Source organism: Balaenoptera borealis (genome assembly GCF_965194805.1).
Source record: "Balaenoptera borealis genome assembly, chromosome: 11".
NCBI classification, from domain to species: Eukaryota; Metazoa; Chordata; class Mammalia; order Artiodactyla; family Balaenopteridae; genus Balaenoptera; species Balaenoptera borealis.
Genome location: NC_138868.1, coordinates 72953870 through 72971425, shown reverse-complemented (window position 1 = coordinate 72971425; position 17556 = coordinate 72953870). Strand labels below are relative to the sequence as shown.

Genomic DNA, 17556 nt, shown 5'->3' with positions numbered 1-17556 from the left:
GGGTAAAGAGTAAGACCACATTATCCTTTGTAATCTTCTTTTGTCCTTTTCTTTTCTGTATTCATTTCCTCCTTGACTAAGCCTTATCTTAGTATGGGGTTAATTTCCAGCTGAATCATCTCTCAACTTAAAAGTATCATCAGTAAATACTTAATACTCTGATGTTACCGTTAACAAGGAAATTGATTAAATTGATTAAACAAATTATGTGACATAAATACACTAGACAACTCTCAGGATGTAGATCTATGTGTTGATGTGAACTGATGTCCATAATAGGTTATTGGCTGGAAAAAAAACCTTTTTTAAGGATATTAGGTTTTTCCTTTTTAAAAAAAAAATAAAAAGATAATACAGAAGGAGAGACTCCAAAATAAATAGTATTTGTTCCTGGGTGGTGAGGTTACTGGAAATTATTTTTACCATCTGTTTCTCTTCATTGCCTTTTGTTTGTTTTAACAATAAATATGTCTTTTATAAAAATGTTAAGAGCTCTTAACATTTTGAAATAACAGAGTAGAACAAATTAAGTGAAGGATAGTGCTGAGAGCAAATCCAAGTGAGATGGTAAATTGAAGATGCCTTGAGATGAAAACAAAGGTTCATGCATTTAATAGATATCCATCGAAGCTACAGATAAACTGCTGAGGGAATAGTAATGTGTGTGTAGGTGGCTAATGAGAACTCAGATATGTAGACACAGATGTATACAATCTGAAAATGAAGGAAGGTTATCGTAGCTGTTTCTATACCATATTCCTTTATGTTATCATAGCAATCATTCCAGGATTTCCCTTTAGGAACCTTATGTACTTACTAATATTTAATCAGAAAACTAGTTTTTTCTCTTTAATTTAGAATTCAAAAGATAGCTGCAATTGTATTCTTTTGTAAGAATGTATGGTAGATGAGACATTGTATTTTCAGAAGTGTATCAAACCTGTAATTTGAACATTATATATTAATCTAGAGGTGTTTTCAATGAAGACCTGAAGATAGGAAAATATGCTTAATTTGTGAAATAATTTAATTTACAGTTACTTAATTGGTATTTATGTTTTAGGGTTTTTGAAGAATACAAAGGTATACAGAATATGACCTAGATTTTAGAGAGCTTACTGTGTGGTTGCAAAGGAAGATCTTTTCTAAATTATTATGAAGGGAGGTAAAAATGGAAAACATATACGCTTTTGGCTTTTTATAGATAATCATAGATTATTATTTATCTTTAACAATTATGAAGGCATGAATAAAACTTCAGTCACCCAAATATGCTAGTGTATCGACAAAAAGGTTAATCAAGTATTAAATATCAAATACTTGTTCTTATTTTTAAGGCAGAGTGATGTGATCTTGATGAGTTTCTGCATTTTTAAATCTAAATTTTAATTCTTGAAAATGATCATCACATTATAGAGTATCTATAACCAATTATTTTGTAAATGAGTGTTTCTCACTTAAGTAACTTTATTTTCTAATTTTGTTTTCCATTTTTAATTGTCTGGGTCATTTATTGAGCAAAATATTGAATTAAGGGACTACTGTGAGTCAATTAATAGTTTTCTAAATCCAGTCTACTCTATAAATCTTTTCTTTGACTTGTTAGATAATGTTTAAACACTTTGACTAGTTACACTGAACTTTATGAACTTGGTGTTGCATAATTCTAATAATAGCAAACACATGTAGTAGATAATATGGCACTGTTTTAAGAGCTTGACAGGTATTAGCTCATATAATGTTTTTACTATCTGTTTCAATAGGCTTTTATTCACCCCATTAGTGAGGAAGGGATTCCTAGCTTTGGGTCATGGGGATCACCAAAGAAACAACACTCAACACTGGACAGGTGAAATCAACAGTTTATTAGTTACATATACCACAGCTCAGGAAAAGAAAACACCGCATGCCACGCAGGCCATAGGGAGGTTGCACTCAGGAGTGAGCAATCAGGGGCCGTGGGAGGGAGGTTTTGTAGTATCAAGAAAGTGAGGTACCTCCTGGTTCCTGTGGGAATCTGTGATTGTCTTGCTTGAGTAATTCCATGGCTGGTGGGGAACTGAAACCTGCCACTCAGAGATCAGCAGGAATTGCACCTGGTCCATTTGATAAGAAGGGTTTTTTCACCAAGGGACCTTATCTGCATGAGCAGAGTGGGGAGAGGAACTTGCGTTTGAGCCATTTGAGGTCTTCCTGATTTCATCAGATGTCTAGGCAGCGCGTAATATTGAGCCTTAATTTTAGGCTTTACACTATACGACCCTATGAGGTAGGTACAATTATTAACCCCATTTCGTAGATGAGGAGATCAGGTACACAAGCTAACTTGCTTGAAACTATGATGACCACACCTCCAACTGTTGTCTTGTATGTTTACTTTCCCTCAACCTAGATAGAAATTCTCAATATCCAGAAGTAAAAGGAAGGCATATAGAAATTCAATGTTTTACACTCATTTCTATCTCGTAAATAGAAGTGAACTGCTTTTGTGTTTGTTTGTTTACTAGTTGTCAGGAGTTTTCATGCATGTGCCCTGATGATTTTATTTCATTTCCCTTTATAAATCTATAAACTCTGATATAAGTGAATACGTTTGCATTTCTTGATTGAGAGTTGTTGGATATCGTCATTATCAAGAGAGGTAATAGATTTGGTTTTTGTCTTCTAAGAGCCTTTAAAAGCAGAAGAAGTATTAAGATAATTTGGATTTTATTCTGTCTAGCATGGGAGGGAATGGTCTACTGATCTAGTGTTTCTATGAGTAACTTAGCTATATTTCTTATAAATATAAAAAAAAAACTTCTGGGTGATAGAAATTTTGCTGGTTTACTTGATTCCAACTTTAGAATTTGCAAATGTGATTTGTCATATTTTTAAAAACATTCTTTAACTATACAACAGAAAGTAATTGATGGTTATCTGCGATATATATCCTGTTTTATCACTCTAATGATATCAGAACATCTCATTTTTCTTGATAAAATTGGGTATCTTTTTCTGTGGATTTGGTCTTCAAATAATGCAAATCAAATTATAAACTGCCTGAATTAACCCTGGTTTTGTTTTTACTTTTCTTTTTTATTATGGCTAAATCTTTGATATAAGGAAGATAAGTATTTATTTATAGAATATTACTTATCATGAACTATATGACAATTAAAAGCAGAATTTCCACACTTGAGTTTTTCTCATTGCCTTCACCTTGCCTGTGAACTTTGTCAAATTAACTTTTTTTTTTTTAAATAAAAATAATTTCACATCTATTTATTAAATAGTCTTGAGTCGTCTGGTCCATAGGGATAATAAACTTTTTTAGTATTCCTTTCTGTCTTAATGAGAGCTGTGCTTCACTGATGTAGTGTCACAATGCAACATGCTGTTAATTCTGCTGTAACACTTATGCAGATTTGTTCCAATTGATGTATTAGGGAATCATTTGAGCATGATGGTGAATATTGCATTTGCTTATGGGCAATTTCATCCAAGAGAAATACTAGGTGAATTCAGAAAACCACACCCAGTTGACCTGAACTGCCTAGGAATACCCTAAACACACATGTTGCTCAAACGTTCACCCTCCACCTCAGTTCACCAGTGTGTTTTCAGCTCTGTCCATCCACATCTGGTGTCACAACTTTCCATCCAATTTCAGATCATCTTCCTTCCACTGCTTCATAACTCACAAGCTGTAGGCCCTCCAGCACTCACTTCCATTAACAATCTTCAGATCTTTTTCAAGGTAATGTGCCATATTTACTGTAATGCTTATATATATTTTTAGCAATGTAATGTGTGTGAAACTTTGATACTATTTTTTATTAGGTTCCTTTTTTAAAGGGTAAAACTGATGCATTTTTTTTTAGTATTGTGCCCTTAACTTCACTTTCCCCATAAGCCTGTGGTTTTATTGCATGATTTTGCACAGTGCAGTGAATTTTTAGGGGCACATATATTGTGTTATAGCAGAATGACTGTAATTGAAAAGGTTAGCCTCTTTTTTTTTTTTTTCCCAAATTACCCTTGGCTTTTAGTTAATTCATTGTAATAGTGTGATTAGCTTAGTAAATTTACTAATTATAAATGTGATAAATCAGGCATAGAAACTCAGTAGATTTTTAAAAATAATTAGATCATTAGAGATCACAGATATCTTTAAAATATGTCACCTGTGAGGGCCCCAGAGGGAACTTTCATGTACTCATCACCTAAATTCATGGTTAAAAGCATAATTTATTATTGTAACATTATTAAAATTTATGTTTGGGGAAATTATGGGGAAAAGGAAATTACAAAGTTGTAAAAAATCATGATCTCTAGTAAATTTATATTTATGCATCTACATATGTATAATTAGAAAAACATTGGAAGGATAGAAATCATGTTAACAGTGGTAGTTTTTGTATGAAGAAATTATGAAGAATTTTTGTTTGTTCTCTGTGTTTTTCTTTATTTTCCATCATGAATAAAAGTTAAGCTTTATAATGAGAAAAAAAGAAAAACTACAGAGGGGGGAAGAGCACACAAGTTGTGGGGTGCAGTATAGTACTAACAATAATGTAATTTATTTCTTAATGAAGATCTTAGGAAAACATAATCCAGAATGGAGGGAAATTAGTAAATCTTGCCAGAAATTCTGTCTAAAATTTGAATATAGGGCTACTTTTCACTTTGTGCCCACTATATTCTTGACACAGTACTAGATTTTTTTTCTTCATACCTTATCTCATTTAATCCTTATAACGTATCTTATGAAGTTGAGATACCATCGCCACTTGATGAAAGAATAAATTGAGGCTTGAAGAGATTAAATATTTACCTGCTGCCTTGGATGCTGCACTATTATCAATATAAGGCATTACTTTTTCTCTGAGGAAATGTGTATTTTTGAAACACTTTTGTTTATTTTTTATTTGTAATAAGAAAAACACTATCATATTGTTCTGTAAATTAGAAAAAAGCACTTTTTTGGGGGAAAATGTTGTTAACTTTTTGTAGAGAAGGACCCCATTGCCTTGAAACCTTGTAGAACATTGCCACTCAAGGCTTATGAATCTGTATTTCATGTTTTGCTGCTAAAGGAATAAATGTTACTTCAAGGCTTATCCGTGAAATTAAACTGGGCCCTCTGTTCCATATAGCATTCTTATTTGATATTTTCATGTTTTTCTCTGAGAAATCAAATAATAACATTAACAAAATACCAAAGAAATCATTGGCTATGGGAAATGCAGATGTCCCTTGGTACCTTGCAATTATTTAAAAAGTATTTGCCAACTAAATTCTGATGATTCAGTAATCACACAGCTATTCAAACTGTTATTTAAAATAATTGTATTCACATGGGTAAGAGTGTTGATTTCGTTAAGTTCACTTCTGCTCTTGAGTATAACATAAAATCACCATTTGATTCGTCTCTAAATCCTCTAAAAACTATCATTGGACTAGTTTTATTGATTTGGAAATGTACTTTGTCATGTGAACTTAATCCTTGGGTCTTATAACCACTTATATAATTGTGCTGAGAAAACTCAAGAGTTGTTCCCACTGTAATACACTCCTCTTAGAGAAAAGATAGTTTGGAGCACAACTCGGGGAAAAAATTCTTTGCTTTATAAAGTAAAATTAAGCTTTGAAGGGCAAACAATAAAAACTCATGGGGAAGATCTGCAGCTTCAGCTTTTCCATTTGCATGCTTCTTTTTGGACCCACTGCCATACTTGGAGGAAGCAAAAGCATCCCCTTCTCCATGTGGAGAAGCAGCAAGACACCCATTAGACAGCCAGCACCAGCTGCCAGCGTTTGAGTGAGGCATCTTGACCTATCAGGCAATCTGTACGTGCTGATAATTATATACATGTTTGGCACAGCAATGATCATGTGGCTCTTCTTATAGAGGAGAAAAATCTTATATCTTTTGGAGACTGCATTCTAGGGAAGAAACAGCTGTATCTGAAGACCTCTAAGATTATGTAAACTCCCTAAAAATATGTTAGGGAAAATTAGAACTCACAAATATAGACAGACCTAGTGATCCTTAATGCTGAAGCTAAAAATCTGTAATACATTTTAAAATAGAAATATCTGAGAACAACAAGTCCGTACATCATTTTGTGATGACTTTGAAAAATCATTTATGATATTTATAAAAGATTATAAAGATTATTAATCTTATAAAGATAACTTACAACGCTTTCATCATTCACATAAAACAGCGTATCATAATCCCTTGATTTATTTGGGAGGAAAAAGGAACGAGAGAAAGAAGAAAACCTTTAAGCAACATGGATCCTGACAAGGAATGGATTTTTTTATTTATTTTATTTTATTTTTTTAATAAATTTATTTTATTTATTTATTTATTTATTTTTGGCTGTGTTGGGTCTTCGTTTCTGTGCGAGGCCTTTCTCCAGTTGCGGCGAGCGGGGGCCACTCTTCATCGCGGTGCGCGGGCCTCTCACTGTCGCGGCCTCTCTTGTTGCGGAGCACAGGCTCCAGACGCGCAGGCTCAGTAGTTGTGGCTCACGGGCCTAGTTGCTCCGCGGCATGTGGGATCTTCCCAGACCAGGGCTCGAACCCGTGTCCCCTGCATTGGCAGGCAGATTCTCAACCACTGCGCCACCAGGGAAGCCCGGATTTTTTTATTTTTAACTTTTTTGGAGTATGGTATGTTTTCTTAACTGGATTATTGAAAAGAATCTTAGATATACTTAAAGTCATTCTGTTTTAAATATGTATACATTATATAATATATATTTATAATATAGGTTGTCTTCTAATCTTGGCTTTATAACATTTTACCAAAAACTCTTTTTTAGTTTATTAATTGACTATAAGTAAACTGGTTATTTTTAAAATAACATTTATTTTAAACTAGTTAAAACAATGAGAAAGTAATTCTAAAACAAATTGGTTATTTTGCTTCTGAAAACTTTCTACCAGCACTTAGAGCCTCTCACAACATTGTGTATTACCAGAGAATGTTAATGCCAAAAGGCCCTTAGAGATCATCTTTCTCGTTTTTTATTTTTCAAATGAGAAAAGTGATGCCCCAGAAACTGATCAAAGTCTCTCAGTGCTTGAGAAGGGAAAAGAACTCAGATTTTTCGTACCCTTTTCATTATATTACCTTGCCTATACCATTCAGTTACATATCATTCTGTTTATTATTGTTTGAGGTATATATGTCTAATTTCACCAGCTAGGTTGTAAGCTCCTTTTAGGTAGCTTTTATATTGATACTTTGTATATTCTTAAGAGAGCTATTACATAAGCTGTTTAACAATGAAGAATTCAGTGCATAACTGAATGGTTATGGATGGTTGTTTGATTTGAGTATGTGTTTTTAACTTAGAATGCTTAGTGCAGTGTTCTGGTTCCCATTAGATGTCCTTTTAATGCTTAAAAATTAGTAATGCTTAAATCACATGAATGATCGTTATTTATTTTGAGTTAACCAGAAGACAATTCAGTATGCTAACACTGAAGCCTTAAGTACAGGCCATCCTTAGTTAAAATAAGTTGTCAGTTAAAATAGAATAAGAAAGAACAGAACATTGCCTGGATAACATCTGTATGTAAGCTAACCCGGAGAGTGGGAGGAACTATCAAGAGAATGACAAATTAAAGAAAGTCTTCTTATTAGAAAATAATTATTTTCACAGATCTCGACTGTAACATAATTGCAGCATGTTCCTTCAATCAAAAACTACACTATGAGAATTTTGTTGCCAAAACAAATTCAAAAGCTTTGGATGTTGTGAAACAGCGGTCCCCAACCTTTTTGGCACCAGGGACAGATTTCATGGAAGACAGTTTTTCCGCGGGGGAGGGGGGATGGTTCAGGCAGTAATGTGAGCGATGGGGAACGGCAGATGAAGCTTCGCCGGCTCTACGGCCACTCACCTCCTGCTGTGCAGCTGGTGGTGGGGGACGCCTGTTGTAAAATAATTCTATTCATTTATAATAGGTGTGTGTGTGTGTGTGTGTGTGTGTGTGTGTGTGTGTGTGTGTGTGGTGTGTTTTTTAGGACTACCATGAGTCCAGGATGCCAAGAAATGATTTTTAAAGTGGTTGTTGTCCAAAAATTGTTACTTAGTATCATTAAATGTGTAATAGGCTCAGTAATACATAGGAAAATTGTGCTCAATCAACATTTATTGAGCACCTGATTTGAATTAATTATTCAAGTTAAGATGGAACACTTCATTTATAATCAAATTGGTGATAGAGAAGATAAAGACATGTGTAAAGGTATGGCCCAGAAAGGAGACAGTTCACTGGATTTGAATGATTCAATATAGTGTATGTAGGAACTCAGTTGGGCCTTATGAGATGAGTGAGCAACTTTGTAATAAATATGAAGAGGGGACATGGCATTCCACATGGAGGTTCAGGGATGAAGGAACAGAAATATGCAAAGGAGTATTTGGGAGTCAGCAAATCAGTGTAGCCGAAGTGAAGTGTTCATGTCGGGAACACTTGGAAAACAAACACTGGAAAGCTAGGTAAGGGCCAGAATGTCGAAAACCTTACCTTCTTTGTTTCTACTGTTCTTCCCCCAATCCCCACCCCCCACTGGGGATAAAGTAATAGCCTAAAACCAGTAGTGGTGATGGAAGCGGGAAGCATAATAGAGTCACTGAAAGAAAGTTTGTGAGCAGGCGGTATGAGAACCTGGTATGAAGTTATTAAATGTTATGGTGTTATGCATGATAGGAAGTTTGGGTCTTTAAGTGCAGATTAAAATGATAAAGCACTTGACTCTTGCCAGCAATTTCATCTCCCTGAACCCCATATCCTTCCATATACCTGCCTTATAAACGTCTATCTCTGGATTATTAGTATCAACCTCAATCCAAGCTGCCTCATTCTCCTGATTGCTTTTATACCAGTTGGTGTCACCATTATTCATCCAGCCATTCATCCAATTCCGAATTCGGCGAGGCATCCTAGACGTGTCTCACTATCCTCATAGCCAATCAGTCACTCAATTCCGTTTATTCTACCTCCTAAAAAGCTCTCAACATAATTCCTTTTCTTAATCCATACTGCTTAGTTAAGCCAAGTCATCTCCTTCCTAGAACTTATAGTAGCCTTATAATGGGCTTTATTTCCTCCAACTTCCCCACCCCAGTCCATTTTCCAACTGATGTCAGAAATGCTTTCTCAAAAGACAATATCCTTTTAATAGTGTCTGTCATTTATATGAAGTCAAAACTCTTGGCATTCATGATATGGCTCTTGCTTATGTCTCAAGTCTTATTCCCTGAGAAATATTCAGGGATCATATAGAAACAGCATATAGTTCCCCAAATGTGTCATGTCTTTGTATTTTCTTTTCTTTTTTTTTTAACATCTTTATTGGAGTATAATTGTCTTTGTATTTTCTATTCCTTTTCCCTGGGATGTTGTACCCTCATGGACCTAGCCATCCTTTTCTAGGTAGTCTAACAAATCTTTATTTCTTCGTAAAGAATTATCCCATCTGGAGGGCAATTTTGATCCATCCTCTTGCAGAATTAGGCTTTCCTATCTTGGTCATCTCCATTGAAGCTCCTAACAGGTATTGTAACTGTGCATCCAAATTTATTCACCTCATGTTTCCTTGAGGTCAACACCTATGCTTTATTTATCTTTATACTTCCAGTTCTTAGCCCAAGACCTTCCAGATAACAATCTTTAAAAAATCAAAAAAAAATGTTGAATGAATAATAGTTCTTTTTTATAAAAGTTACAATGCTTAATCTTAGTAAGGTTTAAATATGCATAACACATTTTTTCCTCTTTAACTTGTAAACTACCAAAACTTTATTGTAATAATTGTCATTTATTAAATGCCTGTTTCATGTCAGGGACTTTGCTAGGCACCTTTAAAAAAATTATCGTGAAAAATATCACTCTACACAAAAGCAGAAAGAACAGTGTAATGAGCCTCCAAAACCTATCACCAAATTCAATATTGGCAAGATTTTGCTACTCTTACTTTATCAATCCTGTGTTGTTGTTATTGTTGCTGAAGTAATTTAAATTAAATCTCAAAACTCATTTCCTTTTACCCCTACATATGTTAGTATGCATTTCTAAAATATACAGACACATTCTTGTATAGCTACAATGCCAGTATCACACTTAACAAAATTAGCAATAATTGCTTGATGTCATTTAATACCTCATCTTATTCAAGTTCCTGCCAATTGTTTAATGTCTTTTTCGAGGTAACTCTTTCTGAATTAGGTCCACCATTACATTTGGTTGTTAGGTCTTTTAAGTCTCTCTTAGGAGTAGTTCCTCCTTTTATTTTTGTTTTTGTTTTTCATGGCTTTAACTTGTTGTTTTCAGCTGTCCTCTAGAATATTTTGTAACCTGGATAGTTTTCTATGCTTCCTCGTGTTGTCATTTCACCTGCTCCTCTAACCTTCTGTTTCCTATGAATTTGAAGTTGGGGCTGAAGGCTTGATTAAATTCAGGTTCAAATTATTTTTGTATATAGACATTTTCCTCATCCTATTTTATGGCTGTATTGATAGGTTAGATTCCTGCAAGTGGGATTGCTGGGTCAAAGGGTAGATGAATATGTAATTTTTCTAGACATTGTCAAATTCGTATGGGGGGGGGTTTGTTTGATTTTGCATTCCCACAGTTTTTGGGAATGCCTGTTCCCCTATAGTCTTGTCAATAAATATGTTGCCTAACTTGGATTTCTGTCAATCTGGTGTGTGAAATATAATATTTGCTTTTCTTTTTATGAGTTATTTCTTCTGTAAATTGCCCATTCTTTGTTCACTTTTTGATCTGGTTGTTGGTTTTTCCCTCATGATTTTCAGGAGCTCCTTATATAATTGATATATTTGCCATTTTCTGTGTTAAATTGCAAATATTTGTCTTCTGATTTTGTTTATTGTGTTTTTGTACCATACAAAATGTTTTTTTTTTCTTTTCAGTGTGTGTGTGTGTGTGTGTGTAGTTGAATTATCAATTTTTTATTGTTTCTGGATTTTGAGTCATAATTAGGGAAGTTCCATTGGTTTTTCTATTTATGTGCTAACACAACTCCTCTAATTATAAAAGTACTATGTTTTACTATATGGTAGAGCTTGCACCCCTTCTACATTGCTCTTCTGTTATAGGGTTTTCTTGATCGTTCATGCTTAATTGTTTTACAATTAAGTTTATTTTACAAATAAGGAAATGAACACTTCCACAGAAGTTCTATGACCACGTAGTAATGAGAAAAGTAAAAAATAATAATTGTTCTTAATGGTTTCTTAACACTTTGTCTTCACGTAAAGGTTACTTTTAGCAATCCTTTTGCAACCGAAACCATTTATGAGGATACATAATTAAAAGGAGGAGAGACGAGAGTGTATTGGAAACATTTATTTCTATCAGTGGTTCCCAAAGTGTGGCTGTGGACCTCCGGCTTTTAGCACAAATCAAAGCAGTGACATTACACTGAAATAATAATCATTATTTAACTCACCACCCTGTATTCACACACACAAGAAAAGTCAGGTTCACTGAAGAGTATCCTTGATGAAACAGTAAAAATTATGCATTTTATTAAATCCTGACCATTGAATACTTATCATTTTAATAGTCTCTGTCTCAAAATGGAGAATATAAACAAAGCTCTTCTCCATGCCAAAGTATGGTGGCTGTCTTGAGGAAAAAGCAGCTGTGTGACTGAGTTGTGAGCCAAACTAGTCATTTTTTTTGAATACCATTTTTATATGAAAAAATGACCGACTCATAGCTATGGTTATTCAGACTTGGGTATTTAGTAGACATTTTTATAAAAATGAACAAAGCGAATCCATCACTCCCAGGAAAACAATTGATACGGTTTATTGCCAATGATAAAATTTGAACTTTGAGGAGAAAAGAATTTTGGAAAACAGGTATCTTGACCATGAGCTTGACTACTTCTCAAAACTTAAAGATGTTTCTGATATGAACAGTGCTGACATTAACACATTTTATTTTAAATAATATATTCAAGGTGTCAACTTTGGAAAACCTGTCAAATGCAGTGATCCACTATTTTCTAAATGACCAATGGTTAATAATACAAAATCATGCATGGGTAAACAATCCCTTCAAAGTGTAAGATAAAAAAATGGATTTTTTTTTTTAATTTTTGAATTTTATTTTATTTATTTTTTATACAGCACGTTCTTATTAGTTACCTGTTTTATACATATTAGTGTATACATGTGAATCCCAATCTCCCAATTCATCCCACCACCACCCCCACCCCCCTGCCACTTTCCCCCCTTGGTGTCCATACATTTGTTCTCTACATCTGTGTCTCTATTTCTGCCCTGCACACCGGTTCATCTGTACCATTTTTCTAGGTTCCACATATATGTGTTAATATACGATATTTGTTTTTCCCTTTCTGACGTACTTCACTCCTTATGACAGTCTCTAGATCCATCCATGTCTCTGCAAATGACCCAACTGTGTTCCTTTTTATGGCTGAGTAATATTCCATTGTATATATGTACATATGTACATCTTCTTTATCCATTCATCTGTTGTTGGGCATTTAGGTTGCTTCCATGACCTGGCTATTGTAAATAGTGCTGCAATGAACATTGGGGTGCATGTGTCTTTTTGAATTATGGTTTTCTCTGGATATATGCCCAGTAGTGGGATTGCTGGGTCATATAGTAATTCTATTTTTAGTTTTTTAAGGAACCTCCATACTGTTCTCCATAGTGGCTGTATCCATTTACATTCCCACCAACAGTGCAAGAGGGTTCCCTTTTCTCCACACCCTCTCCACCATTTGTTGTTTGTAGATTTTCTGATGATGCCCATTCTAAGTGGTGTGAGGTGATACCTCTTGGTAGTTTTGATTTGCATTTCTCTAATAAGTAGTGATGTTGAGCAGCTTTTCATGTGCTTCTTGGCCATCTGTATGTCTTCTTTGGAGAAATGTCTATTTAGGTCTTCTGCCCATTTTTGGATTGGGTTGTTTGTTTCTTTAATATTGACCTGCATGAGCTGTTTATATATTTTGGAGATTAATCCTTTGTCAGTTGATTCGTTTGCAAATATTTTCTCCCACTCTGAGGGTTGTCTTTTCGTCTTGTTTATGGTTTCCTTTGCTGTGCAAAAGCTTTGAAGTTTCATTAGGTCCCATTTGTTTATCTTTGTTTTTATTTCCATTACTCTAGGAGGTGGATCAAAAAAGATCTTGCTGTGATTTATGTCAAAGAGAGTTCTGCCTATGTTTTCCTCTAAGAGTTTTATAGCGTCCAGTATTACACTAAGGTCTCTAATCCATTTTGAGTTTATTTTTGTGTATGGTATTAGGGAGTATTCTAATTTCATTCTTTTACATTTAGCTGTCCAGTTTTCCCAGCACCACATATTGAAAAGACTGTCTTTTCTCCGTTGTATATCCTTGCCTCCTTTGTCATAGATTAGTTGACCGTAGGTGTGTGGGTTTATCTCTGGTCTTTCTATCTTGTTCCATTGATCTATGTTTCTGTTTTTGTGCCAGTACCATATTGCCTTGATTACTATAGCTTTGTAGTGTAGTCTGAAGTCAGCGAGTCTGATTCCTCCAGCTCTCTTTTCTTCCCTCAAGGCTTTGGCTATTCAGGGTCTTTTGTGTCTCCATACAAATTTTAATATTTTTGTTCTAGTTCTGCAAAAAATGCCACTGGTAATTTGATAGGGATTGCATTGAATCTGTAGATTGCTTTGGGTAGTATAGTCATTTTCACAATACTGATTCTTCCAATCCAAGAACATGGTATATCTCTCCAGCTGTTTGTGTCATCTTTGATTTCTTTCATCAATGTCATATAGTTTTCTGAGTACAGGTCTTTTACCTCCTTAGGTAGGTTTATTCCTAGGTATTTTATTCTTTTTGTTGCAATGGTGAATGGGATTGTTTCCTTAATTTCTCTTTCTGATCTTTTGTTGTTGGTGTATAGGAATGCAAGAGATTTCTGTACATTAATTTTGTATCCTGAAAGTTACCAAATTTATTGATTAGCTCTAGTAGTTTACTGGTGGCATCTTTAGGATTCTCTATGTATAGTATGTCATCTGCAAACAGTGACAGTTTTACTTCTTCTTTTCCAATTTGTATTCCTTTTATTTCTTTTTCTTCTCTGATTGCCGTGGCTAAGACTTCCAAAACTATGTTGAATAATAGTGGCGAGAGTGGATATCCTTGCCTTGTTCCTGATCTTAGAGGAAATGCTTTCAGTTTTTCACCATTGAGAATGATGTTGGCTGTGGGTTTGTCATATATGGCCTGTATTATGTTGAGGTAGGTTCCCTCAATGCCCACTTTCTGGAGAATTTTTATCATAAATGGGTATTGAGTTTTGTCAAAAACTTTTTCTGCATCTATTAAGGTGATCATATGGTTTTTATTCTTTAGTTTGTTAATATGGTGTATCACATTGATTGATTTGCATATATTGAAGAATCCTTGCATCCCTGTGATAAATCCCACTTGATCATGGTGTATGATCCTTTTAATGTGTTGTTAGATCATATTTGCTAGTATTTTGTTGAGGATTTTTGCATTTATATTCATCAGTGATAATGATCTGTAATTTTCTTTTTTTGTAGTATCTTTATCTGGTTTTGGTATCAGGGTGATGGTGGCCTCATAGAATGAGTTTGGGAGTGTTCCTTCCTGTTCAATTTTTTGGAAGAGTTTGAGAAGGATCGGTGCTAGCTCTTCTCTAAATGTTTGATAGAATTCACCTGTGAAGCCATCTGGCCCTGGACTTTTGTTTGTTGGAAGATTTTTAATCACAGTTTCAATTTCATTACTTGTGATTGGTCTGTTCATATTTTCTATTTCTTCCTGGTTCAGTCTTGGAAGGTTATACCTTTCTAAAAATCTGTCCATTTCTTCCAGGTTGTCCATTTTATTGGCATAGAGTTGCTTGTAGTAGTCTCCTATGATGCTTTGTGTTTCTGCGGTGTCCATGGTAACTTCTCCTTTTTCATTTTGAATTTTATTGATTTGAATCCTCTCCCTCTTTTTCTTGATGTGTCTAGTTAAAGGTTTATCAATTTTGTTTATCTTCTCAAAGAAGCAGCTTTTAGTTTTATTGATCTTTGCGATTGTTTTCTTTGTTTCTATATCATTTATTTCTGCTCTGATCTTTATGATTTGTTTCCTTCTGCTAACTCTGGGTTTTGTTTGTTCTTCTTTTTCTAGTTCCTTTAGGTGTAAGATTAGATTGTTTACTTGAGATTTTTCTTGTTTCTTGAGGTAGGCTTGTATTGCTATAAACTTCCCTCTTAGAACTGCTTTTGCTGCATCCATAGGTTTTGGATCATCATGTTTTTGTTGTAAGTTGTCTCTAGGTATTTTTTCATTTCCTCTTTGATTTCTTCAGCGATCTCTTATTTAGTAACGTATTGTTTAGCCTCCATGTGTTTGTGTTTTTTATGTTTTTTCCCCTGTAATTTATTTCTAATCTCATAGTGTTGTGTTTGGAAAAGATGCTTGATATGATTTCAGTTTTCTTAAATTTACCTAGGCTTGATTTGTGACCCAAGATGGGATCTATCCTGGAGAATGTTCCATGTGCATTTGAGAAGAAAGTGTAATCTGCTGTTTTTGGATGGAATGTCCTATAAATATCAATTAAATCTATCTGGTCTATTGTATCATTTAAAGCTTGTGTTTCCATATTAATTTTCTGTCTGGATGATCTGTCCATTGGTGTAAGTGAGGTGTAAAATCCCCCACTATTATTGTGTTACTGTCGATTTTCCCTTTTATAGCTGTTAGCAGTTGCCTTATGTATTGAGGTACTCCTATGTTGGGTGCATATATATTTATAATTGTTATATCTTCTTCTTGGATTCATCCCTTGATCATTATGTAGTGTCCTTCCTTGTCTCTTGTAACATTCTGTATTTTAAAGTCTATTTTGTCTAATATGACTGTTGCTACTCCAGCTTTCTTTTGATTTCCATTTTCATGGACTATCTTTTTCCATCCCCTCCCTTTCAGTCTGTATGTGTCCCTATGTGTGAAGTGGGTCTCTTGTAGACAGCATATATATCGGTCTTGTTTTTGTATCCATTCAGTGAGCCTGTGGCTTTTGGTTGGAACATTTAATCCATTCACGTTTAAGGTAATTATCGATATGTATGTTCCTATTACCATTTTCTTAATTGTTATGGGTTTGTTTTTGTAGGTCCTTTTCTTCTCTTGTGTTTCCCACTTAGAGAAGTTCCTTTAGCATTTGTTGTAGAGCTGGCTTGGTGATGCTGAATTCTTTTAGCTTTTGCTTGTCTGTAAAGCTTTTGATTTCTCCGTTGAATCTGAATGAGATCCTTGCCAGGTAGAGTAATCTTAGTTGTAGGTTCTTCCCTTTCATCACTTTAAACATATAGTGCCACTCCCTTTTTGCTTGTAGAGTTTCTGCTGAGAAATCAGCTGTTAACCTTATGGGAGTTCCCTTGTATGTTATTTTTCATTTTTCCCTTGTTGCTTTCAGTAACTTTTCTTTGTCTTTAATTTTTGTCAATTTGATTTCTATGTGTCTCGGCATGTTTCTTCTTGGGTTTATCCTGCCTGGGACTCTGTGCTTCCTGGACTTGGGTGGCGATTTCCTTTCCCATGTTAGGGAAGTTTTCGACTATAATCTCTTCACATATTTTCTCGGGTCCTTTCTCTCTCTCTTCTCCTTCTGGGACCCCTATAATGCAAATGTTGTTGTGTTTAATGTTGTCCCAGAGGTCTCTTAGGCTGTCTTCATTTCTTTTCATCTTTTTTCTTTATTCTGTTCCATGGCAGTGAATTCCACCATTCTGTCTTCCAGGTCACTTATCTGTTCTTCTGCCTCAGTTATTCTGCTATTGATTCCTTCTAGTGTATTTTTCATTTCAGTTATTGTATTGTTCATCTCTGTTTGTTTGTTCTTTAATTCTTCTAAGTGTTTGTTCTTTAATTCATCTAGGTTTTTGTTAAACATTTCTTGCATCTTCTTAATCTTTGCCTCCATTCTTTTTCTGAGGCCCTAGATCATCTTCACTATCATTATTCTGAATTCTTTTCCTGGAAGTTTGCCTATCTCCACTTCTTTTAGTTGTTTTTCTCGGGTTTTATCTTGTTCCTTCATCTGGTACAAAGTCCTCTGCCTTTTCATTTTGTCTATCTTTCTGTGAATGTGGTTTTCCTTCTACAGGCTGCAGAATTGTGGTTCTTCTTGCTTCTGCTGTCTGCCCTCTGGTGCATGAGGCTAGCTAAGAGGCTTGTGCAGACTTCCTGATGGGAGGGACTGGTGGTAGGTAGAGCTGGGTGTTGCTCTGGTGGGCAGAGCTCAGTAAAACTTTAATCTGCTTGTCTGTTGATGGGTGGGGCTGGGTTCCCTCCCTGTTGGTTGTTTGGCCTGAGGCGACTCAGCACTGGAGCCTACCTGTTTCTTTGGTGGGGCTAATGGTGGACTCTGGGAGGGCTCACCCCAAGGAGCACTTTCCAGAACTTCTGTTGCCAGTGACCTTGTCCCCACAGTGAGCCACAGCCACCCCCCGCCTCCACAGGAGACCCTCCACCACTAG

The 17556-nt window shown here is 35.1% G+C and overlaps 1 protein-coding gene across 2 annotated transcripts in view; it reads left to right on the top strand.

Moving 5' to 3' along the window:
• Nucleotides 1-17556, top strand: part of SESN3 (sestrin 3) — a 73673-nt gene that overhangs the window by 17558 nt on the left and 38559 nt on the right. The window contains exon 2 of one of the 2 annotated variants that reach the window (XM_082339970.1): nt 3653-3739. The exons of the other annotated variant lie outside the window; for it this stretch is intronic. Within the exon in view, the coding sequence (XP_082196096.1) occupies nt 3653-3739 (87 nt within the window). The remainder of the gene's footprint in view (nt 1-3652; nt 3740-17556) is intronic. 2 annotated transcript variants of the gene reach the window in all.